General features: G+C 47.1%; 1 protein-coding gene across 3 annotated transcripts; it reads left to right on the top strand.

The window, feature by feature from the left end:
- The first annotated feature begins 451 nt into the window (after positions 1-451).
- LOC128406492 (glutamine synthetase-like) lies at positions 452-17,783 on the top strand. 3 transcript variants are annotated; one of them, XM_053373919.1, is made up of 7 exons: positions 452-597; positions 9,969-10,143; positions 12,020-12,181; positions 12,303-12,449; positions 14,931-15,058; positions 15,546-15,745; positions 17,362-17,783. In XM_053373919.1, the coding sequence occupies exons 2-7, from the start codon at positions 9,978-9,980 to the stop codon at positions 17,711-17,713; spliced, it is 1,155 nt and encodes a 384-aa protein (XP_053229894.1). In that variant the 5' UTR covers positions 452-597; positions 9,969-9,977; the 3' UTR covers positions 17,714-17,783. The 3 variants fall into 3 exon arrangements, with proteins under 3 accessions (XP_053229894.1, XP_053229893.1, XP_053229896.1); XM_053373918.1 differs by lacking the exon at positions 452-597 and adding an exon at positions 4,034-4,162; XM_053373921.1 differs by lacking the exon at positions 452-597 and adding an exon at positions 6,338-6,398.
- The last annotated feature ends 233 nt before the right edge of the window (positions 17,784-18,016 follow it).

The raw sequence follows: 18,016 nt of genomic DNA, 5'->3' as shown, positions 1-18,016 counted from the left end.
AACTCATTTTGGATCAGGCCACAACCCAGTCATGGATCCTGAACCACCAGTTGAAGACCAATGATCTATTGGATACAACACAAAAAGAAAAAGGAATGGGGAGAGGATAGGAGAGAAGAGGCGAGGAAACACAAGCATCAAGAGTAGCTGTTCCATCTCTGGCTATTGGATTAAGGCAAAGTTAGCCTCCCCTTACCATGACAGTGTTTCTAGGAAGCAGGAAGTGGCCTGGACAGTGGTGGCAGAGAACATACCATGCCTCCCGTTAGTTCTCCAGACCTTTTTATTTATTATGGTCATTATTACTCCTGGTGTCTCAGCTCCAGCTGTTAAAGGGATCAGATTGTTACTTCCCAGGCTGCCTCTAGAGCCCAGAGCCAGGAAGCAAACCTTTTATGACATCATGGCTTTCCTGCCCTCCTCCCTCTAGCTTCCCCCAGTCTGTCTCCTCCTGAACCACACACCTGGAGAAGGCAACTCACCTGGGCACCCTAGTGCCACCCAACAGCCATCATGAGGGAAGCTGATCAAATCCTGGTTGATTGACTTACTTGTTAAGCAGGGAACCACCTCTTTCATCAGACACAATGAAATCAGGTCAGTAGAGTAATGCAGTCCCTGGGGACTGGTTTCTACAGTAGAAGACTGTACATCCAAGCTGCTGGGTTTTTAAGACATAATGTATGAATGAGATGAAATTGTGCGTCCTATAGGTCAGGAGAGGGGAACCTTTTTCTTCTGATAAGGGCCAAACTCCCCTTATAGACTCCTTTGGAGGCCATAACCAGAGCACAAAGTGCATGGACCCAGAAACAGAATAGGGTAGAGACAAGAACAGAAGTAGCTAGGGCACCCCCTCCTGTCTCTTTCTGCCACCCCTTTCCCCTATTCTCCTCACCACAACCATCTGCATGACATCAGGCCACAAGTTGCCCGTTCTATGATTTCTGCTCTAAGTACACACACATCAGGGAGTCAGGATTGGCTGATGCTGCTTGTCAGGTGTGTACACTCCTCAACACATCCTCAACTAACCAGCTACTTTCAGGTGGAGTGGATAATTCTGGCCCATGGCCCATTGGCGTCTGTACTATTACAGTGTTTTGTGGGAGGGGGAGATTTTTGCCTTTGATGTCAGGTGGCCAAACTTATTTACCTGCTCTTTCATTAAGCTACCTGGGCCCTGCCATCATCATCTAAGGCCCTTTTCCATATAAATCTTCAGAAGGAGGTACAGAGGGTGGCAATGGAAGAGAAGAAGAGGCCTTTTCCGTGGGGTCTTCCTATCTGCAGTACACTCTCCCCAGTCCAACTTTAGTTAGTATTTAGACACAAGACTAATATATTCCACTTTGGTATTAAACTTAGATCACACTGCAGGGTGATTTATGCCATTTGTGGTGCTCATCTTTTACTGGGGTGCAGGTGGGGTGGAGAGTAGGATTCGTACCTTATATTCATTTTGGATGAGCACCTCTATTCATTTTGGTTCTGTTCTCTTGTCACAAAAACATAAGAAGAGCCCTAGTGGATCAGGCCAATGATCCATCTAGTCTGGCATGCTGTTATCATGGTGGCCAACCAGGTGCCTATTGGAAGCCTGCAAGCTGGAAGTGAGCTCAACGGCACTCTGCCCACCTGTGACCCCCCAGAAACTGGTATTTGGAGGTACAATGCTACTGACAGTGAAGCTGGAATATAGACTTGTCCTCCATGAGTATGTCCAACCCTCTAAGTTTGGTGGCCGCCACATGAAAAAGTACTTTTTCTTCTTTGGGCAAGAGTATTCCAACACTGGATGCTGGGACGCGGATGGTGCTGTGGGTAAAAGCCTCAGCGCCTAGGGCTTGCCGATCGAAAGGTTGGCAGTTCGAATCCCCGCGGCGGGGTGCACTCCCGTTGCTCGGTCCCAGTGCCTGCCAACCTAGCAGTTCGAAAGCACCCCCAGGTGCAAGTAGATAAATAGGGACCGCTTACTGGCGGGAAGGTAAACGGCGTTTCCGTGTTCTGCGCTGGCTCGCCAGATGCAGCTTTGTCACGCTGGCCACGTGACCCAGAAGTGTCTCCGGACAGCGCTGGCCCCTGGCCTCTTAAGTGAGATGGGCGCACAACCCCAGAGTCTGTCAAGACTGGCCCGTACGGGCAGGGGTACCTTTACCTTTACCTTTTTATTCCAACACTCAGCGTCATTGGATGTTCACAAGTTATACTCTTATGAGAGAGGCATAAAAACTTTTCTCTATCCACTCTCTCGGGACGCGAGTGGCACTGTGGTCTAAACCACAGAGCCTAGGACTTGCTGATCTGAAGGTCGGTGGTTCGAATCCCCACGACAAGGTGAGCTCCTGTTGCTCGGTCCCAGATCCTGCCAACCTAGCAGTTCGAAAGCACGCCAGTGCAAGTAGATAAATAGGTACTGCTCCAGCGGGAAGGTAAACGGCGTTTCCATGCGCTGCTCTGGTTCGCCAGAAGTGGCTTAGTCATGCTGGCCACATGACCCGGAGGCTGTACGCCGGCTCCCTTGGCCAGTAAAGCGAGATGAGCGCCGCAACCCCAGAGTCGGTCACGACTGGACCTAATGGTCAGGGGTCCCTTTACCTTTACCTTTACCCACTCTCTCCATGCCGTACATCAGTGCTTCCCAATTAGCTAAGTACTGTGAACCCTCTGTTTTTCATAAGCCGAACCATGGACCCTCTACATTTGAAAATTTTTATTATCTCTACGGTAGTTTTTGTTACGTGAATGGAACCCCTGGGTGGATTATGCGGACCCTCTGAGATCCACGGACCACCAATTGGCATCCACTGCCATGCATTACTTTGCAGACTCCTATAATGTCTAACTCTTCTTGCCCTATCTCTAAACTAAAAGGGCTCAAACGCTGCAGCCTTTCTTCATTTCGGCTGCCCATTTCCTGAATCTTTTCCAACCCGACAATATGTTTTCCCCTCACTGTCCTACGGATTTGTTTAAAAACAGCCTCGGACGTGAGGTCACCAGGCTGACAGCAGATAGACTGATGGACATTTGTTGGGGTTCGAAACCGGGAAAGGGGGGGTGGGGCTTTGGGAATCCAAAGGGTGTACAATTTTACTCTGTTTCCTTTTATTCTGTTTTGCTACTAATATAAAAATGGGGAATTCGTGGAAGGGAATTGGGGTCGACCTTAGAAAAAGATTTTTAAGAATAAGTACTGATGTGTAAAGACTGAGGATTATAAGTTAAAATTGGTTAACTAAAATGAATTAAATATAGTAAGGTAAAATTTGGGGACAAGAACTTGCTGAGCTAAAAATTGGAATTGGAATACAAGAAGGGGAGGTGTGGGGAAGTCAAGGAAATATGTTATTGAAAGTAAGGAATGTAAATTTTATGTGTTTTTAATGGTTTTTTTGTTTTTTTTCTTTATTTTTTGAAAACTTCAATAAATATCTATAAAAAAAAGGATTTGTTTAAAAACATACGGCTGTATCCAACTAAGTTTTACTCAGTCAGCCTATTGAAATCAATGTACCTACGTTAGTCAGTGGGTCTACTCTGTGGAGGACTAGCATTGGCTACAGCTTGGGGGAAGAGTCAGGCTGGACCAGGCAAAAGGCTTCTCTCTTCCAGCATCCTGTTCTCACAGTGGCCAAAAAGATACCTTTGACTGTTGTTGGAGGACTTGGAAGAGACCAGGGTTCAAACTCCCCTCCTCAATGAGGCTCACAGGGTAAACTGGGGCCAGTCACTGCCTTACAGGCTTGTTGGGACAATTGGGGAAATCGCGTGCGCCACCTTGAGGTGCTTTGGAGGAAAAGCGAGCGATAACCGCAACGAATAAATATTGATAATAATTAGAAAGTACTGGCGATTCCCACCAACTGGCATTGAGGCGCGCGCACAAAGGCTCTGACACTAGCAGTAACCAACCTGCGTCTTTGCCGCTGATAGCCTTCGCCCATGAAAACAGTATTTCCAGCGCCGCACCCACACTGGTTTGGGGGCGCCCGCCCTCTTCCCCGCCCCTCGCTCCGCCTCCGGCCTCTGTTCCGCAGGGGGCGGCTATAAGAAAGGCCAGCAGGAGCCGGCAAAGGTGCAGCTGCTCCGCGAAGCTTGTGGGTTGGGATCGCGCTTCTGAAACCATCCGAGCGCGCCAGAGACGCCCCCACACCCGGAGGTAAGTGCGTCCCCGTGCGCTCCCGCCGCGTTCCCCGCGACCCCCTTCCGAAAGCGGGCGAAAAGCGCCGCGACTCGGAAGTCAAGTCCCGAAGTGAATCCGTATATTGTTTCCGAGTAAAGCCTCACGGGCGCCGCAGCCCCAGAGCCGCGTTCCGCCTGATGGAGAGGTTAATCGGGGTGAAAAGGAGATGAGATCGGGGGTCTCCTTTTTAGAGGGGCTTCTTCTATTTCTCGCCTACCCATCTCTGCGTCGAGGTTACGCGCGCTCGCGCTCGCACCGGGCTCGACCCACTTCCTAGGGGGGAAATGCACGGTTTTCGCCCAACTTCTGATCCACGAGGGCTCTTGGCGCGGTTTAGGGGGCGTCAAGTTGCTTTCTTCCGAGTAGCCCCCACTGAAATCGCTTGGGGCGCCCCCGCGTAAAAGCACCCAGGGGGTTGCCGTTCAACAAGACTTTTGCTTTTGTGTCCAGCCAAGTTCTTCTCGGGCTTGAAGTTGTAGTTCTCGGGGATGTAGGCGAAAATCGCGCCGGCATTTTCTGCAGCTTCGTGGCGCTGCCGGCTGGTGATTGAGCAGCCCTGGGGCCTTTTTCAAAAGGAAGCTGAGCGTGAAAAACTCAAAACGTATTTAACGTATTTACATTTACTGGTGTTATTAGTGGTTGTATTGTCCCTTTGGCGGGTTTCATGAGGGGGCATGCTTTAAAAAAAATTAAATTTAAAAAAAGATCTTACTAGTTTACAAAAGTACTGTACATGGATTGTTTTCATGTTGTTTTCTACAGATCAATTCCATTTGTGGTGAGACATTAGTGTTATATGCAGTATAAGGCTGGAGAAAAAAGGGGGGAGGGGTGGTGGTAAAACCTATATTATTTCACTCAGTGTTATGTGTGGGGTTTTGTGTCAGTGTCCCTTGGGTAGGTTCCCTGTCTATTTGCTTGTTATATTTCCTTGGTAGTGAGAGGTTGGAGGGGGCGCGTTTTGTAAGTCACTCAGGCATCTTGTGAAAAGCTATGAATTAATGTAATTGTAACAGCAGTGAGTGAGATTTTGAATTCAGTAAGACTCTTTTATCAGGCTGGATGATGATTTAAAAAAAGGGGGTTGTTAGAAATTTATTTGTAGTTTCTTTAAAATATTACCTGGGACGTGGGTAGCACTGTTGTTTAAACCACTGAGCCTCTGGGGCTTGCGGTCCCAGCTCCTGCCAACCTAGCGGTTCGAAAGCACACCCAAAAGTGCAAGTAGATAAATAGGTACCACTCCAGCGGGAAGGTAAACAGCATTTCTGTGCACTCTGTCTTCCGTCAAGGTGTTCTGTTGCACCAGAATCTGTATTTGATGCATATTTAAAACTTAATGTAGAACAATGGTTGAATAAAATCACCACTTAAATGAGTGTTTTTTTAAAAATTATACAAACTAAATTCCACCACGTCATCAACACAAACTGTTAGCCTATTTGAATGCCTCTGGGAATAGGTTTTAAGTGCCAGGAAAGAGAAAAGCTGGATGAATAACCATTGAATACAAAAGATAAATTACTCCTTAAATACCGTTTTGAAAATATGTAAAAATTAATCAACCCCTGATTTCCCTGGAGAGAGTGGTAAGCAATTCTACCGTCATCATGAAAATGATATTGTGGATTGTATAAAATGTCAATCTTAATTCAGAATTGACTTGTTTAAATGAATGGACGCAACAAACTTAAATACCACTCCATCTCTGCTAATTTTTAAAGTGTAGAATCTTGATTTCTTTATTTAGCTTTGTATACAGTCCTATATCTGTAGATTTTGGGACAGTTGACAACATAAATATAAAAAACACAAAATACTGTACATAATAAAAATTTAAACAAAAACAATCCAGTAATCCCCCCTTTATAGGGTCGCAAAGGAAGGCCTCACCCCCCAAAAGCCAACAACTTTAAAACATGGCCATAAATATGGTAAAATTACAAATATTTTGAAAACTTTGTATAAACTGCCCAAGAACAGGGTGAATGATAGATAAATTGAAATAACTAATCATCAAGAAGAGCCTGACTGCTGGGTTGAACAAAAGGCCCCTCTAGTCCAGCTTCTTGTTCTCAGATGCCCCAATAGGAAGCCTGCAATTAGGCCCCAAGCCAACAGCAACTCCCCCCCCCCACTCGTGACTTCCAGCAGCTGCTACACAGAGGCACATAAGGAGTGCAAAGAAGTCTTGCTGTTTTCTGCTGCACAGGTGAAGCAAGGGACCCCTCAAGGAAAAGAGACCTGTAGCCCCTGAATTATATTACTTTTCTTACATTTTCTCAGAATGCTAGAACACTAGAAGGGAAATGGCTTTGTTGCTTGGAGTGTTGGAAGAAGCCCAGAGAGGGAGCCTCCACTACAGTGGTACCTCGGGTTAAGAACTTAATTTGTTCTGGAGGTCCGTTCTTAATCTGAAACTGTTCTTAACCTGAGGTACCACTTTAGCTAATGGGGCCTTCTGCCACTGCGCCACCGCTGCATGATTTCTGTTCTCATCCTGAGGTAAAGTTCTTAATCCAAAGTATTATTTCTGGGTTAGCGGAGTCTGTAACCTGAAGTGTCTGTAACCTGAGGTACCACTGTGGTACCTGGGGTTACATATGCTTCAGGTTACATACACTTCAGGTTACAGACTCCACTAACCCAGAAATATTACCTCAGGTTAAGAACTTTGCTTCAGGGTGAGAACAGAAATTGTGCTCCGGCGGCGTGGCAGCAGCAGGAGGCCCCATTAGCTAAAGTGGTGCTTCAGGTTAAGAACAGTTTCAGGTTAAGTACGGACCTCCGGAACGAATTAAGTACTTAACCTGAGGCACCACTGTACTGCTTATCTTGCCTCAAGGCCCTGGAATGATTGTGCAAAGGGCAGAAAGCCTCAAAGGCTGACCTTAAGGCACTGGTTTAGTCTGTGGGGGTGCAGTTGGTTTTTAAGGTAACAAGAGTCCTAAATTATTTACATCAGGATTATGGCATCTTGGATGTAGTTGGATGATAGTTCTCTTCACCCCTGACCATTTGCCATTTTGGCCGGTGGTGGTGGCAGTTGGAGCCCAACAGGGCGGAGGGGGGAGGCACAGCTTCCCCATTCAAATTTTCAGCCTTAAAAGTCCCCATCATTTCTGTTTAATGGATGGAGGAGGGGGCAGGGAGAGAAGTCAATGGGCGTGAATTTTTTGCCATGCCCCATTAAAAAAAAATCTTCATCTTTCACCTCCTCTGTTGTCTTAACATTTAAACTGAAGAATCATTCTGTTAGTCTTAATATGTTCTTTGCCTGTTTTGGAACATAAGTTCAGTTGGCCCTAAGATATATATTTTGCCCAGAGGTGAAAAGAAGTTGTAGTAGCAACCAAGGAAGAGTGGCTAATTAAATTAATGGGATTGTGCTTAAATGGCAAGGGTAACGGGTGTAATAAGAAACCGAGAAGGGGGGAAGTTATTAAAGATTGGGGGGAAATTGTGGAAAATTGGAAAAATTCATGTATGCAAATACGTTCATTAACAGGGTTTAATATGTAATGTTAAACGTATTACTAAGAGAAACTACAGAATATTTTAAAGATGGAGTAATGTAGAAAATAGGGACATGGGTAGTGCTGTGGTCTAAACCACAGAGCCTAAGGTTTGCCAATCAGAAGGTCGGCGGTTTGAATCCTTGTGACGGAGTGAGCTCCCGTTGCTCGGTCCCTGCTCCTGCCAACCTAGCAGTTCGAAAGCACGTCATAGTGGAAGTAGATAAATAGGTACTGCTCCGGCGGGAAGATAAACGGTGTTTCCATGCGCTGCTCTGGTTCGCCAGAAGCAGCTTAGTCATGCTGGCCACATGACCCGGAAGCTGTACGCCGGCTCCCTCGGCCAGTAAAGCTAGATGAGCGCCTCAACCCCAGAGTCAGCCACGACTGGACCTAACGGTCAGGGGTCCCTTTACCGTTAATTTGGAAAATGCAGTATAAAAAGTAAAACAAAACAAAAAACCACAAAGGGGAGAGAAGCCAGACGTGTGTACAGTATTAGAAATGTAGGTGATTTGTCTTTTTGTAAGTTTTATGTCTGTTAATTTTTGAAAACCCAAAAAAATTTAGATTGAAAAAAAGAAAGATATTTGCCTAGTGTCACCTTAAGGTGGGCTCTGCTTCTTCCTCCAGCGTTAAATTGGCCTACAAATTCCAGTGTTTGTTTTCCTACTTCCTTGCTGGGTGTTATCTTAGTGGCGGTTGGCAAGTTCCTGGATCTCTACTGACTGCTCTAGGAGAAAAAAACTTTAGGCTGAAAACTTGTTTAGGAAGCCAAACCAATACTTTAACAAGCATAGCTGCCACCTTCTCCCAGTTTGGTTTAGTGCAGGGATGCAGACTTATTTCTTAGTTTGATTAAGCTCTTTATCCATTTTAATGCACCTGCATCAGCTTCCCTCCTCTTCCCAATCTCCAGGTGCCAATTTGTACCCTTATCCAGGGATGGAAGGAACCTGTAGCCCTTCATAGGTTGTTGGGCAACAACTCACATCGTCCCTCACTATTGTTCACGCTGGGTGGGCCACTGGTGGGAGTTGGCACCCAAGATCTGGAGAGTCAGAGGTCTCCCCCCGCCCGCAGTGAAACTGAAACTGTGGATACTTACATTGCTTAATTTTAAAAATTAAAATTCTGTGTGCATGCAGAGTGCAGTTGTGGAAACTTTTTGATATTACTGCTTATTAGCGCTATGTGGAATTTCATGAGTAAATGGAGAAGGTTTTTTGGGTGGGGGAGGAAAGAGACGGGGGGCCCTCCCAGGAAGAGTCTGTTATATAATTCTCCTTCCAAAAGTTACCAGCTTGTATTAATCCAATTAATTCAACCACTGTAAAAAATGGACCTGTCTGATATCTCTTTCATTGTCCCCCCTGCCCGCAAATCAATCTTGCATTGCCCTAGAGCAGGCTAGCTAGTAGGGGTGGGGTTGATTCACAGCAGATAACTCCTTCTCAGCTGTGAGATGTTTGAGATAACAATCCTATTCATTCCACCTCTGATCTGAGCCCCTGCAGCCGCACTCTTATGTCTGGGGTGTGGTTAATCCAATCATACTAAACACCTCCTCCTCCAAAGCTTCTAGCTCCTTCACCTCTTTCAGGGACAGCTGCTGAGGTTCCAATTGCTTAATGGGAGTGAGGCTGGGAAAAGAGATGTTGAGGGGAAGAGACCAGTTGTGCAAGTTTGGTGGTGCTTTCATTTGCCTAGGAATACAGGGAGCTGCCTCATACAGACCGTTGGTCCATCTAGCTCAGTATTGTCCACTATAAGGTAAAGGGACCCCTGACCATTAGGTCCAGTTGTGACCGACTCTGGGGTTGCAGCGCTCCTCTTGTTTTATTGGCCGAGGGAGCCGGTGTACAGCTTCCGGGTCATGTGGCCAGCATGACTAAGCCGCTTCTGGCAAACCAGAGCAGCGCACTGGAAACGCCGTTTACCTTCCCACTGGAGCAGTACCTATTTATCTACTTGCACTGGCGTGCTTTCAAACTGCTAGGTTGGCAGGAGCTGGGACCAAGCAACGGGAGCTCAACCCGTCGAGGGGATTCAAACTGCCGACCTTCTGATCGGCAAGCCCTAGGCTCTGTGGTTTAACCCGCAGTGCCACCCGCGTCCCTCTTGTTCACTATAAGCAAGCCTTATTATCGCTTCGTTCACCTAGCAGCGCAAGGAAGGTTTGGTCATTTACCCCAGCAGATGAGCTCTGAAACTCACACTCAGAGTTTGAAGGGGATCTCAAACGTCTTCCTTCCTCTCCTCCCTAGGTTGCCACCATGTCTGTGTCACACAGTTCCAAGCTGAACAAGGTGGTCAGGGACCAGTACATGAAGCTGCCCTTGGGGGACAAGGTGCTGGTCACATACATCTGGATCGATGGAACTGGCGAAGGCCTTCGCTGTAAAACCAGAACACTGAGCCAGGAACCAAAGACCATTGAAGGTAAGGCTGGGCGGCGGTTGCCCTCATCCTCTCTTGCAGGGGCAAGGAACCTTTTCTTTCAGTTCCCCTCTGGAGAACCTTCCAGGAGGCCACATGCAAGTGGCAGGAGGAGCCAGGGGCAAAAGTGGGCAGAGCTTTGGGTGTTACATGTCACCTCTGTAGTGCAGGCTAGTTTCTGCACAGCGAAGGGCAAGGACACATCCCACCCAGGCAAAAACACTCAGGGAATGGTGCAAAGCAGAGCCAGTAGGAGGTGTGGTTTGGAGAGTCCTGAGGGCCAGATAGAAAGGCTTTGAGGGCCACATTCAACCTCTGGGCCTGAGGTTCCCTTATTCCTGCTCTCTTCGGTGGCTCTGCTTGTGGTTAAAACTTAACAGTGGCTTCCTGTGTTCTCTCTACCTGTTTACAGTCCAGCTTTGGATCTGTCGACTCCCAGCATAGTCACACCCAGGTAGCAATCTAGTGTTAGGAGCTAGAAACTTGCAGAATCCTTTTTAAACAGGCAGGTCTCCAGACACCTGGCTTTATTATTATTATTATTATTATTATTTTCTACTTTGCTTCCTGAAATGTTTGCCAATGTAATTGGAAGCGACTTTTTACTTCCTTTTGGGGATTCTCAACTGTTAAAGTGGATGCCACTTGGCCTATGCAAATCCTCAGCGACAGGTACATGAATGAACCGGCCAGGCTTTGATTACAGGAAGTGGAAGAAGCAGGGCTGGGTTCCTTTTGATGCCCTCTTGTGCATCTTAAGGAGAGTTATCTGTTAGGCTTTTTTACAGGGAAATGTTACCCCAAGGTGAATAACCCGTTCATTCAATCATGTGTGAGGAACCTCTAGACTGCAGGCTTAATGAGGCCTACCAGTCCTCACATATTTGGCAAGGTCTCATCCACCTGACGTCATAGGAACATATGAGATTTACTTGTAGTGTATCAAGGCACTGGTCAATGTAGTTTAGTTTTTTTTACACTGATTTGCAGCAGCTCGTCAGAACATTCCCAGGCATTCCTAGACGTCCCAGGAATGGAACCTGGGGCCTTCTATGTGCAAGACAGATGTTCAACCTTCCCTCTGAGCTACAGCCCTTCCCTCTGATGCCTGAGGTGTGGAAAGGCAGCTGAGTTGCCCCAAAATGGGCTTCTAAATTGCCGCTGAACTGTTGATCATCAGGACTTCAGGTCACAGCGAATGGGTCTTTTCAAGCCCCTTCCTAAGCATGATGCTGGTTTTATTTATATTTTGATAAACGTTTCTGCTTTTCTGCTGGAAAATAGTTTTTCTGTTTTTTAATATTTTTTTACTCCCTTAAGTGTATTTTCTTTTTGTTCTATGCAAACTGCTTAGGGGTTTTAGTTTATGTATATATAAACTCCCCACTCCAAGGAGTTGATTAATTAATAAGTTAGTTAGTTAGTTAGCTAGTTAAGTTAAATAAATAAATAAATGCGGGATCTGTCTATGGCAGGCATAGGCAAACTTTGCCCTCCAGATGTTTTGGGACTAAAACTCCCATCATCCCTGACCACTGGTCCTGTTAGCTAGGGATGATGGGAGTTGTAGTCCGAAAACACTGGAGGGCAGAGTTTGCCTATGCCTGGTCTATGGGTTCACGTAGCTGAGTATTATTGCTGCTCACTAGAAGCGACTCTCCAGGATATTTCCACACCTGGAGCAAAAGCAGGGTGTGTCCCCTTGTCCTACCTGTAGATGCCAGGGATTGAACCTGGGTTCTTCTGCATGTAAAGCAGGTGCTCTACCTCTGAGCTATGGCCCTTATTCTCACCAAGCATTTCCCCCTGGACAGCCTCTAATAGGACTGGATTCAGTGGAGTGATACCTAAAACACCTTTATTTCAATCCCTCCTACAGATCTCCCAGAATGGAACTTCGACGGATCCAGCACAGGCCAGTCTGAAGGCTCCAACAGCGACATGTTCTTGATCCCCGTTAAGATATTCAGAGACCCTTTTACCCTTGACCCCAACAAGCTTGTCTTATGTGAGGTTCTGAAATACAACCGGAAGCGGGCAGGTGAGGTCTTATTCAGTGTTCCATGTCCTCCAAGTTGGACAACCAATAATAGCCTTTGCACACCTGCAAACCTTGAGCTTGAAGCAAAATGGGGTGTTGACATAACTTTTCTTCCTTGCAGAAACCAATCTGAGGAGCAGCTGCAAGATAATCATGGACATGGTCAAAGAGAGTCAGCCTTGGTTTGGGATGGAGCAAGAATACACTTTGCTGGGTGTCGATGGGCACCCATATGGCTGGCCCAAGAATGGTTTTCCAGGCCCACAAGGTAAGAAGAATAAGGCTTTCAGCTGAAATGGATGGATGCAGGTAGGGGTATGAGAGGACGTGCCTTCTGGCTGGCACCATATCAGATATACCGCAGAATTCTTTGGCTTTAATGATATATTACATATATACTGCAAGAATGAGCGGCATCCTGTAAATTGTCCTTGGACTACTTGATTGATTAATTTATTGGAAGCATCCTGACCTGCTCTTCAGTCAAATAAGGCTTCCAGATTTCATTTCACCCTTCCTGCCTTCAGGCTTAACTATCTAAAAGGCATGACATAAAAGTAAAAAGGGATGGGGAGGGAGGAGGAAAAAGAACCTTTCATGTGCTTCTTGGCCTAATTTAATTACTGTATTTTTTGCTCTATAAGACTCACTTTTTCCCTCCTAAAAAGTAAGGGGAAATGTGTGTGCGTCTTATGGAGTGAATGCAGGCTGTGCAGCTATCCCAGAAGCCAGAACAGGAAGAGTGATCGCTCCTTTTGCTGCGCAGCAATCCCACTTGCTGTTCTGGCTTCTGAGATTCAGAATATTTTTTTTTCTTGTTTTCCTCCTCCAAAAACTAGGTGCATCTTACGGTCTGGTGCGTCTTATAGAGCGAAAAATGTGGTGGTATGGTGAGGAGGGGGAAAGGAAGCGGCAGAGCTACAGACAAAAGATGCTGCTTTGCCAAGCTTGGTGAAAATGCCATTGCAGCAAGGATGGGGTTTTCTGAGGGGGGCCAGGGGAGCTCAGTCTTTGAACCTCTGCTTGTTGCTAGCAGGAGAATTCACAAATAGTCCCCTTTCCCCTAAAGGTTTTGGTAGATGTTTGTTATGCCATAAGTCAAGATGGTTGCCTGCCAAGATCCTATATTACTCGGAGATGAAAAACATTGGTGGTAGTTCACCTGCTTTGCATGCAGAAGGTCGGTCTCAGGTTCAGTCCCTGGCATCTACAGGTAGGGGTGGGAAACCGTCCCTGACTCAGAACCTGGAGAGCCGCTTGCAGTCACTGCAGACAATAATAAGCTAGATGGACCAAAGATCTAACCTATGCAAGGCAGCTTCCCACGTTTCTATGTTCCTGCCCTGTGGGACCAAATGTACTGTCCAGGCCTCTCCACCTGGTTTCCTGTTTGCCAGGATGGATGATGGAAGAGATGTGAGTCAGTTAACACTTGTTGCTTCACCCACTTTTGGCTGCTCCTGCCACTGGTAGGTGGCTCCCAGAAGGTTCCTTCAGGAGGGAATGTGGGCGTTGTCTAAGAAATGTTCCCCAACTCTGTGATGAATTGATGGGTCCCTGCTGCTGAGTCACAGATAAGGGCCTCAGAATGCTCATGTGATCAAGTACTGTCTTGCTGATGCAAGCAATACACATACATACGCGCGCACGCACACACACAAACAGATATGCATGCTGCCTTGCAGTTGCCATCTGTGCATTGTGTATCTTGCAAATCATCTGACCTTTCCCTCCCTGACGTTGCTTGCCTGACCGGGCATTGCACAAAAGTTTCCACTCGCTAACCGGTTTGGTTGCGAAATCTTCCTTCGTGTGAGGGATTACTGAAAGGTGCATGCCAGGCCCTTTCAGCAAAGAGTGTTCTGCCCTTGCCATGCGCCTTGCAAGCAAGTCTCTGAACTGGGGCAACTAGTGGAGGCTGCTTTGTTAGGGCAAGAAGGGCACTACCCTACCAACTTAAGCCTGCCCTCAGCCAGCCCCCTCAACATTTTTCTCTGTCACTGCTTTCCCCCTTCTCAGTGCACCTCCCTTCTTTCTCCCATGCCTTGGCCACTGCTGTTCTGTTGTAGCCTGCCTTCGCTTTTGCTCCACTCTCCTGCCCTGACTTCACGCAAATCCAGATTGGGACACAGTGCCTCAAATCCTCCAATGGGGAACCTTACGGTTTTATTATATAGAGATAAGTAGCGGGGCCTCTCTGGCTCTCCATATATTGTCGAACTCTTTCTTCCACCAGCATGGCCAATGGTCAGGAATGATGGGAGTTGTAGTCCACAAAAAATCAAAAGGGCCACAGCTATAAACAGAGGTAACATTTGGAGGTGTTACTTGCTATGTCATAAATAAATCTTGGCAAGTGCTGGGACCCAGTGCCTTTTTTCTGGAGGTACTCAAGGGTACTCAATACAGCACTTTCTGTAACAAATTCATGTTGAGTACTGGCACCTTTTTTCTTTTTCTTTTTGAAAAGCAAAGGATGGACACAACATTTTGACAAGTGAAGACTCACTCTCTCTCTCTCTCTCTCTCTGTGTGTGTGTGTGTGTGTGTGTGTGTGTGTAAGGAAGAGGAGGAGATGGGTCCCAATGGCGGTTTTTCAAACTTAGGGGAGGCGTTCCCTTGTCCCTATCTCTCTGTCTGTGTTTCTCATGCACTTCTTTCTTAAGATGGCACCTCCTGTTGGATATGTACATATCTCCTAACAAAGCAGCATGCTAATTGTATGTGTCATGTGCTTTTTCTTTCCTAGGACCTTATTATTGTGGCGTTGGGGCCGACAAGGTGTACGGGCGTGACATAGTGGAGACCCATTACAGGGCCTGCATTTATGCCGGTGTGGAGATCTGTGGCACCAATGCTGAAGTCATGCCTTCTCAGGTATGTATAAAGAGGACCTATGGGGCATCCTCAGCTGAAGGAAAGGGCCATAGCTCAACGGTACAGCATCTGTTTTGCATGCAGGAGTCCCAGGTTCAACCCCAATGGCATCTCCAGGTGGGGCTGGGTGAGACAGGAAGCTGCTGCTGGTCAGTGTAGACAAGACTGAACTAGATGGGGCAGTTGTCTGATTCAGTATAAGGCAGTTTCCTGTGTCCCTGTGATGAGGAAGTGTGCATTCCCTGGGTCCCTTTACTGAGCGAGGGAGGAGTGATCAAGAGCTGGATATGCCCACTAAATGTGGCCTGCCAGTTGCTGGCTCTTACTACAGCTTATTGCTTCCCCTTATTGCTCTGGCTTCCCAACCTGGAACTTCAATCTGCCACCTGCTGCAGCCCTCTTTTGGGGGCGCCTCTGCCCTGGCAGTGTGTGTTTGGCAACTTTGAAGGTTTCTTTTTGCACTAACAGCATCTCTTTCTACCTGCAGTGGGAATTCCAGGTGGGGCCTTGTGAAGGCATTGAGATGGGTGACCACCTGTGGATGGCGAGATACATTTTGCATCGGGTCTGCGAAGACTTTGGGGTCATCGCCACTTTGGATCCAAAACCAATAACCGGCAACTGGAATGGCGCTGGGTGCCACACCAATGTCAGCACGAAAGAAACAAGGCAGAAAGGGGGTATCAAGTGAGTGGACTTTCCCGTCTAGGGCACTCGAGTGGATCATTTGAGGGTCTGTGGGTGGAGCTGGAGCCTCCCCAAAACACTGCAGCAATGTTGTCTCTGTTTGCTTGCTTAAGTTGTTTGCCTTCTGGCAGTTCCCTCACTGCGAGAAGTTACAGGGAACCAGGCAGAGGGCCTTCTCAGTGGTGGCACCCGCCCTGTGGAACGCCTTCCCACCAGATGTCAAAGAGAACAACAACTACCAGACTTTTAGAAGACATCTGAAGGCAGCCCTGTTTAGGGAAGCTTTTAATGTTTGATGTATTACAGTATTTTACTGGGAAGCCCAGCCAGATGGGTGGGGTATAAATAATAAATTATTATTATTGCCCCGGTGTTTTTGCTGTAGCCCACCCACTCCATCCTTTCCGTCCTCTCTCTCCCCTTGGGCAGAGAAGAGGAGTGGCAACGCCATGCAGAATGCCAGGCCTCTTGGCAAACAGGGGTTTGGGGCATTCTGGAGTATGGCTGAAGTCGTGGGGGGCTAGTGGGAGTGCCCAGGAGGTGGCGCTTTTCCATTTTGCCTAGGGTGGCAAGACTGTACAAGCCACCACTGGCTATTTGACTGTCAGGTGTGGTTCTGTATTTGCCAGGCTTGTAGCAAGAGCTGCCTTGGAGGTGGTGCTTCTGCTTGCGCCTATATAAGGAACAAATGTCAAATTGTGCAAAAAGTGTCTGGAGGCTCCTGCTCCTCAAATCGTGTGTAATTTTCCCCATTAAAACTATATTGCAGAGGGAGTACCACCAAGCTTCCAGTGTAAGATTTGGTGCTGTCCCTTTCAGGGGAAATACATAAATTAATGTAATAAAAGATTGCTGTTGAGTTCCAGTTACAATTCAAGTTTCCAAGATCATACATAATATCAATTCTTTTGACAATATCTACCATTTGTACAATCAAAAATATTCAGAAGCACTAATTTTGGACAGTGGTCAGTGGTTTGCTTTTGTAAAAATTATGGTCACTGTCAGAATAGGTTTCCAGAAATCTTCTACCAACATATTCCCATCTTAAAGTTATATACAGTGGTACCTCAGGTTAAGAACTTAATTCGTTCTGGAGGTCCATTCTTAACCTGAAACTGTTCTTAACCTGATGGGGCCTCCTGCTGCCGCCACACTGCCAGAGCATGATTTCTGTTCTCATCCTGAAGCAAAGTTCTTAAACCAACGTACTATTTCTGGGTTAACGGAGTCTGTAACCTGAAGTGTATGTAACCCGAGGGACCACTGTATACAAAATCTCTCTCTCTCTCTCTCTCTCTCTCTCTCTCTCTCTCTCTCTCTCACACACACACACACACACACACACACACACACACACACACCATTTTTGACATTTGCAGAGGAGAGTGTGATGCCGTCTATGCCATAATTTCAAGAAGTTTTCCTGAACATAAATACTTGCTTTTCTAATGTGCTCCATCTGACGCTTGACTCTGTGATTGTCCTGCTCTCCAGAGACGCACTGTCTCTGCCCTGCCATCACAGTCGCCCCCAATACTTTTCACTGCACTTATTTTTCCTTGGTGTGCCTGCACTTCCTCAATGCGTATTTTTTTTCTGCCTCTCCTCTTCAGGTTCATTGAAGCTGCCATAGACAAGCTGAGCAAACGCCACAAGTACCACATCCGCATGTATGACCCTCGCGGGGGCCAGGACAACTCCCGGAGGCTGACGGGCCAACATGAGACCTCCAACATCTTCGAGTTCTCGGCCGGCATTGCCAACCGTGGGGCCAGCATCAGGATCCCCCGCCAAGTTGGGCAGGATGGCTGCGGGTACTTTGAGGACCGCCGCCCCTCTGCCAACTGTGACCCATATGCCGTTACGGAGGCCATTGTGAGGACTGTCCTCCTCAATGAGTCTGGGGACGAGCCCGAGGTTTATAGCAATGAGGAGCGGTTGCAGAGCGAGGCCACCAAAGACTAAGCCCCCATGGCCCCCTCACTCCCTAAAGTGTTGTCCCGTAGCAGTTAGTAAATGGCTGACATCTTTGGAACTCCTCGCATCGTGACATGTTGACTTACAGAACATATTTCTATATGTATACATATATATTTTTGGGAGAGAAAAATTATTTTCCTAGTGGGCTTAATGAGTTCCCTGGTTGTTGTTGTTGTTTAGATCATAATGTGGGCTTTTGAAGTAAGGGTGGGGGGAACTTGTGGCCCTCCATTGGTTGTTGGGCTCTCGTTCCCGCCAGCAGGGCCAGCGCTCCTGGATGATGGGAAT

The sequence above is a fragment of the Podarcis raffonei genome, chromosome Z (assembly GCF_027172205.1).
Source record: "Podarcis raffonei isolate rPodRaf1 chromosome Z, rPodRaf1.pri, whole genome shotgun sequence".
Classification (NCBI taxonomy): domain Eukaryota; kingdom Metazoa; phylum Chordata; class Lepidosauria; order Squamata; family Lacertidae; genus Podarcis; species Podarcis raffonei.
This window is presented reverse-complemented; position numbering and strand designations above follow the sequence as displayed.

What these genes read in the sequence shown, in the direction of transcription:
- LOC128406492 (XM_053373919.1), top strand. Translation starts at nt 9,978, where the DNA reads ATGTCTGTGTCACACAGTTCCAAGCTGAACAAGGTGGTCAGGGACCAG. An exon ending in ATACAACCGGAAGCGGGCAG is followed by an intron (nt 12,182 to 12,302) that starts GTGAGGTCTTAT and finishes TCTTCCTTGCAG; the next exon opens with AAACCAATCTGAGGAGCAGC. An exon ending in TGGTTTTCCAGGCCCACAAG is followed by an intron (nt 12,450 to 14,930) that starts GTAAGAAGAATA and finishes TTTCTTTCCTAG; the next exon opens with GACCTTATTATTGTGGCGTT.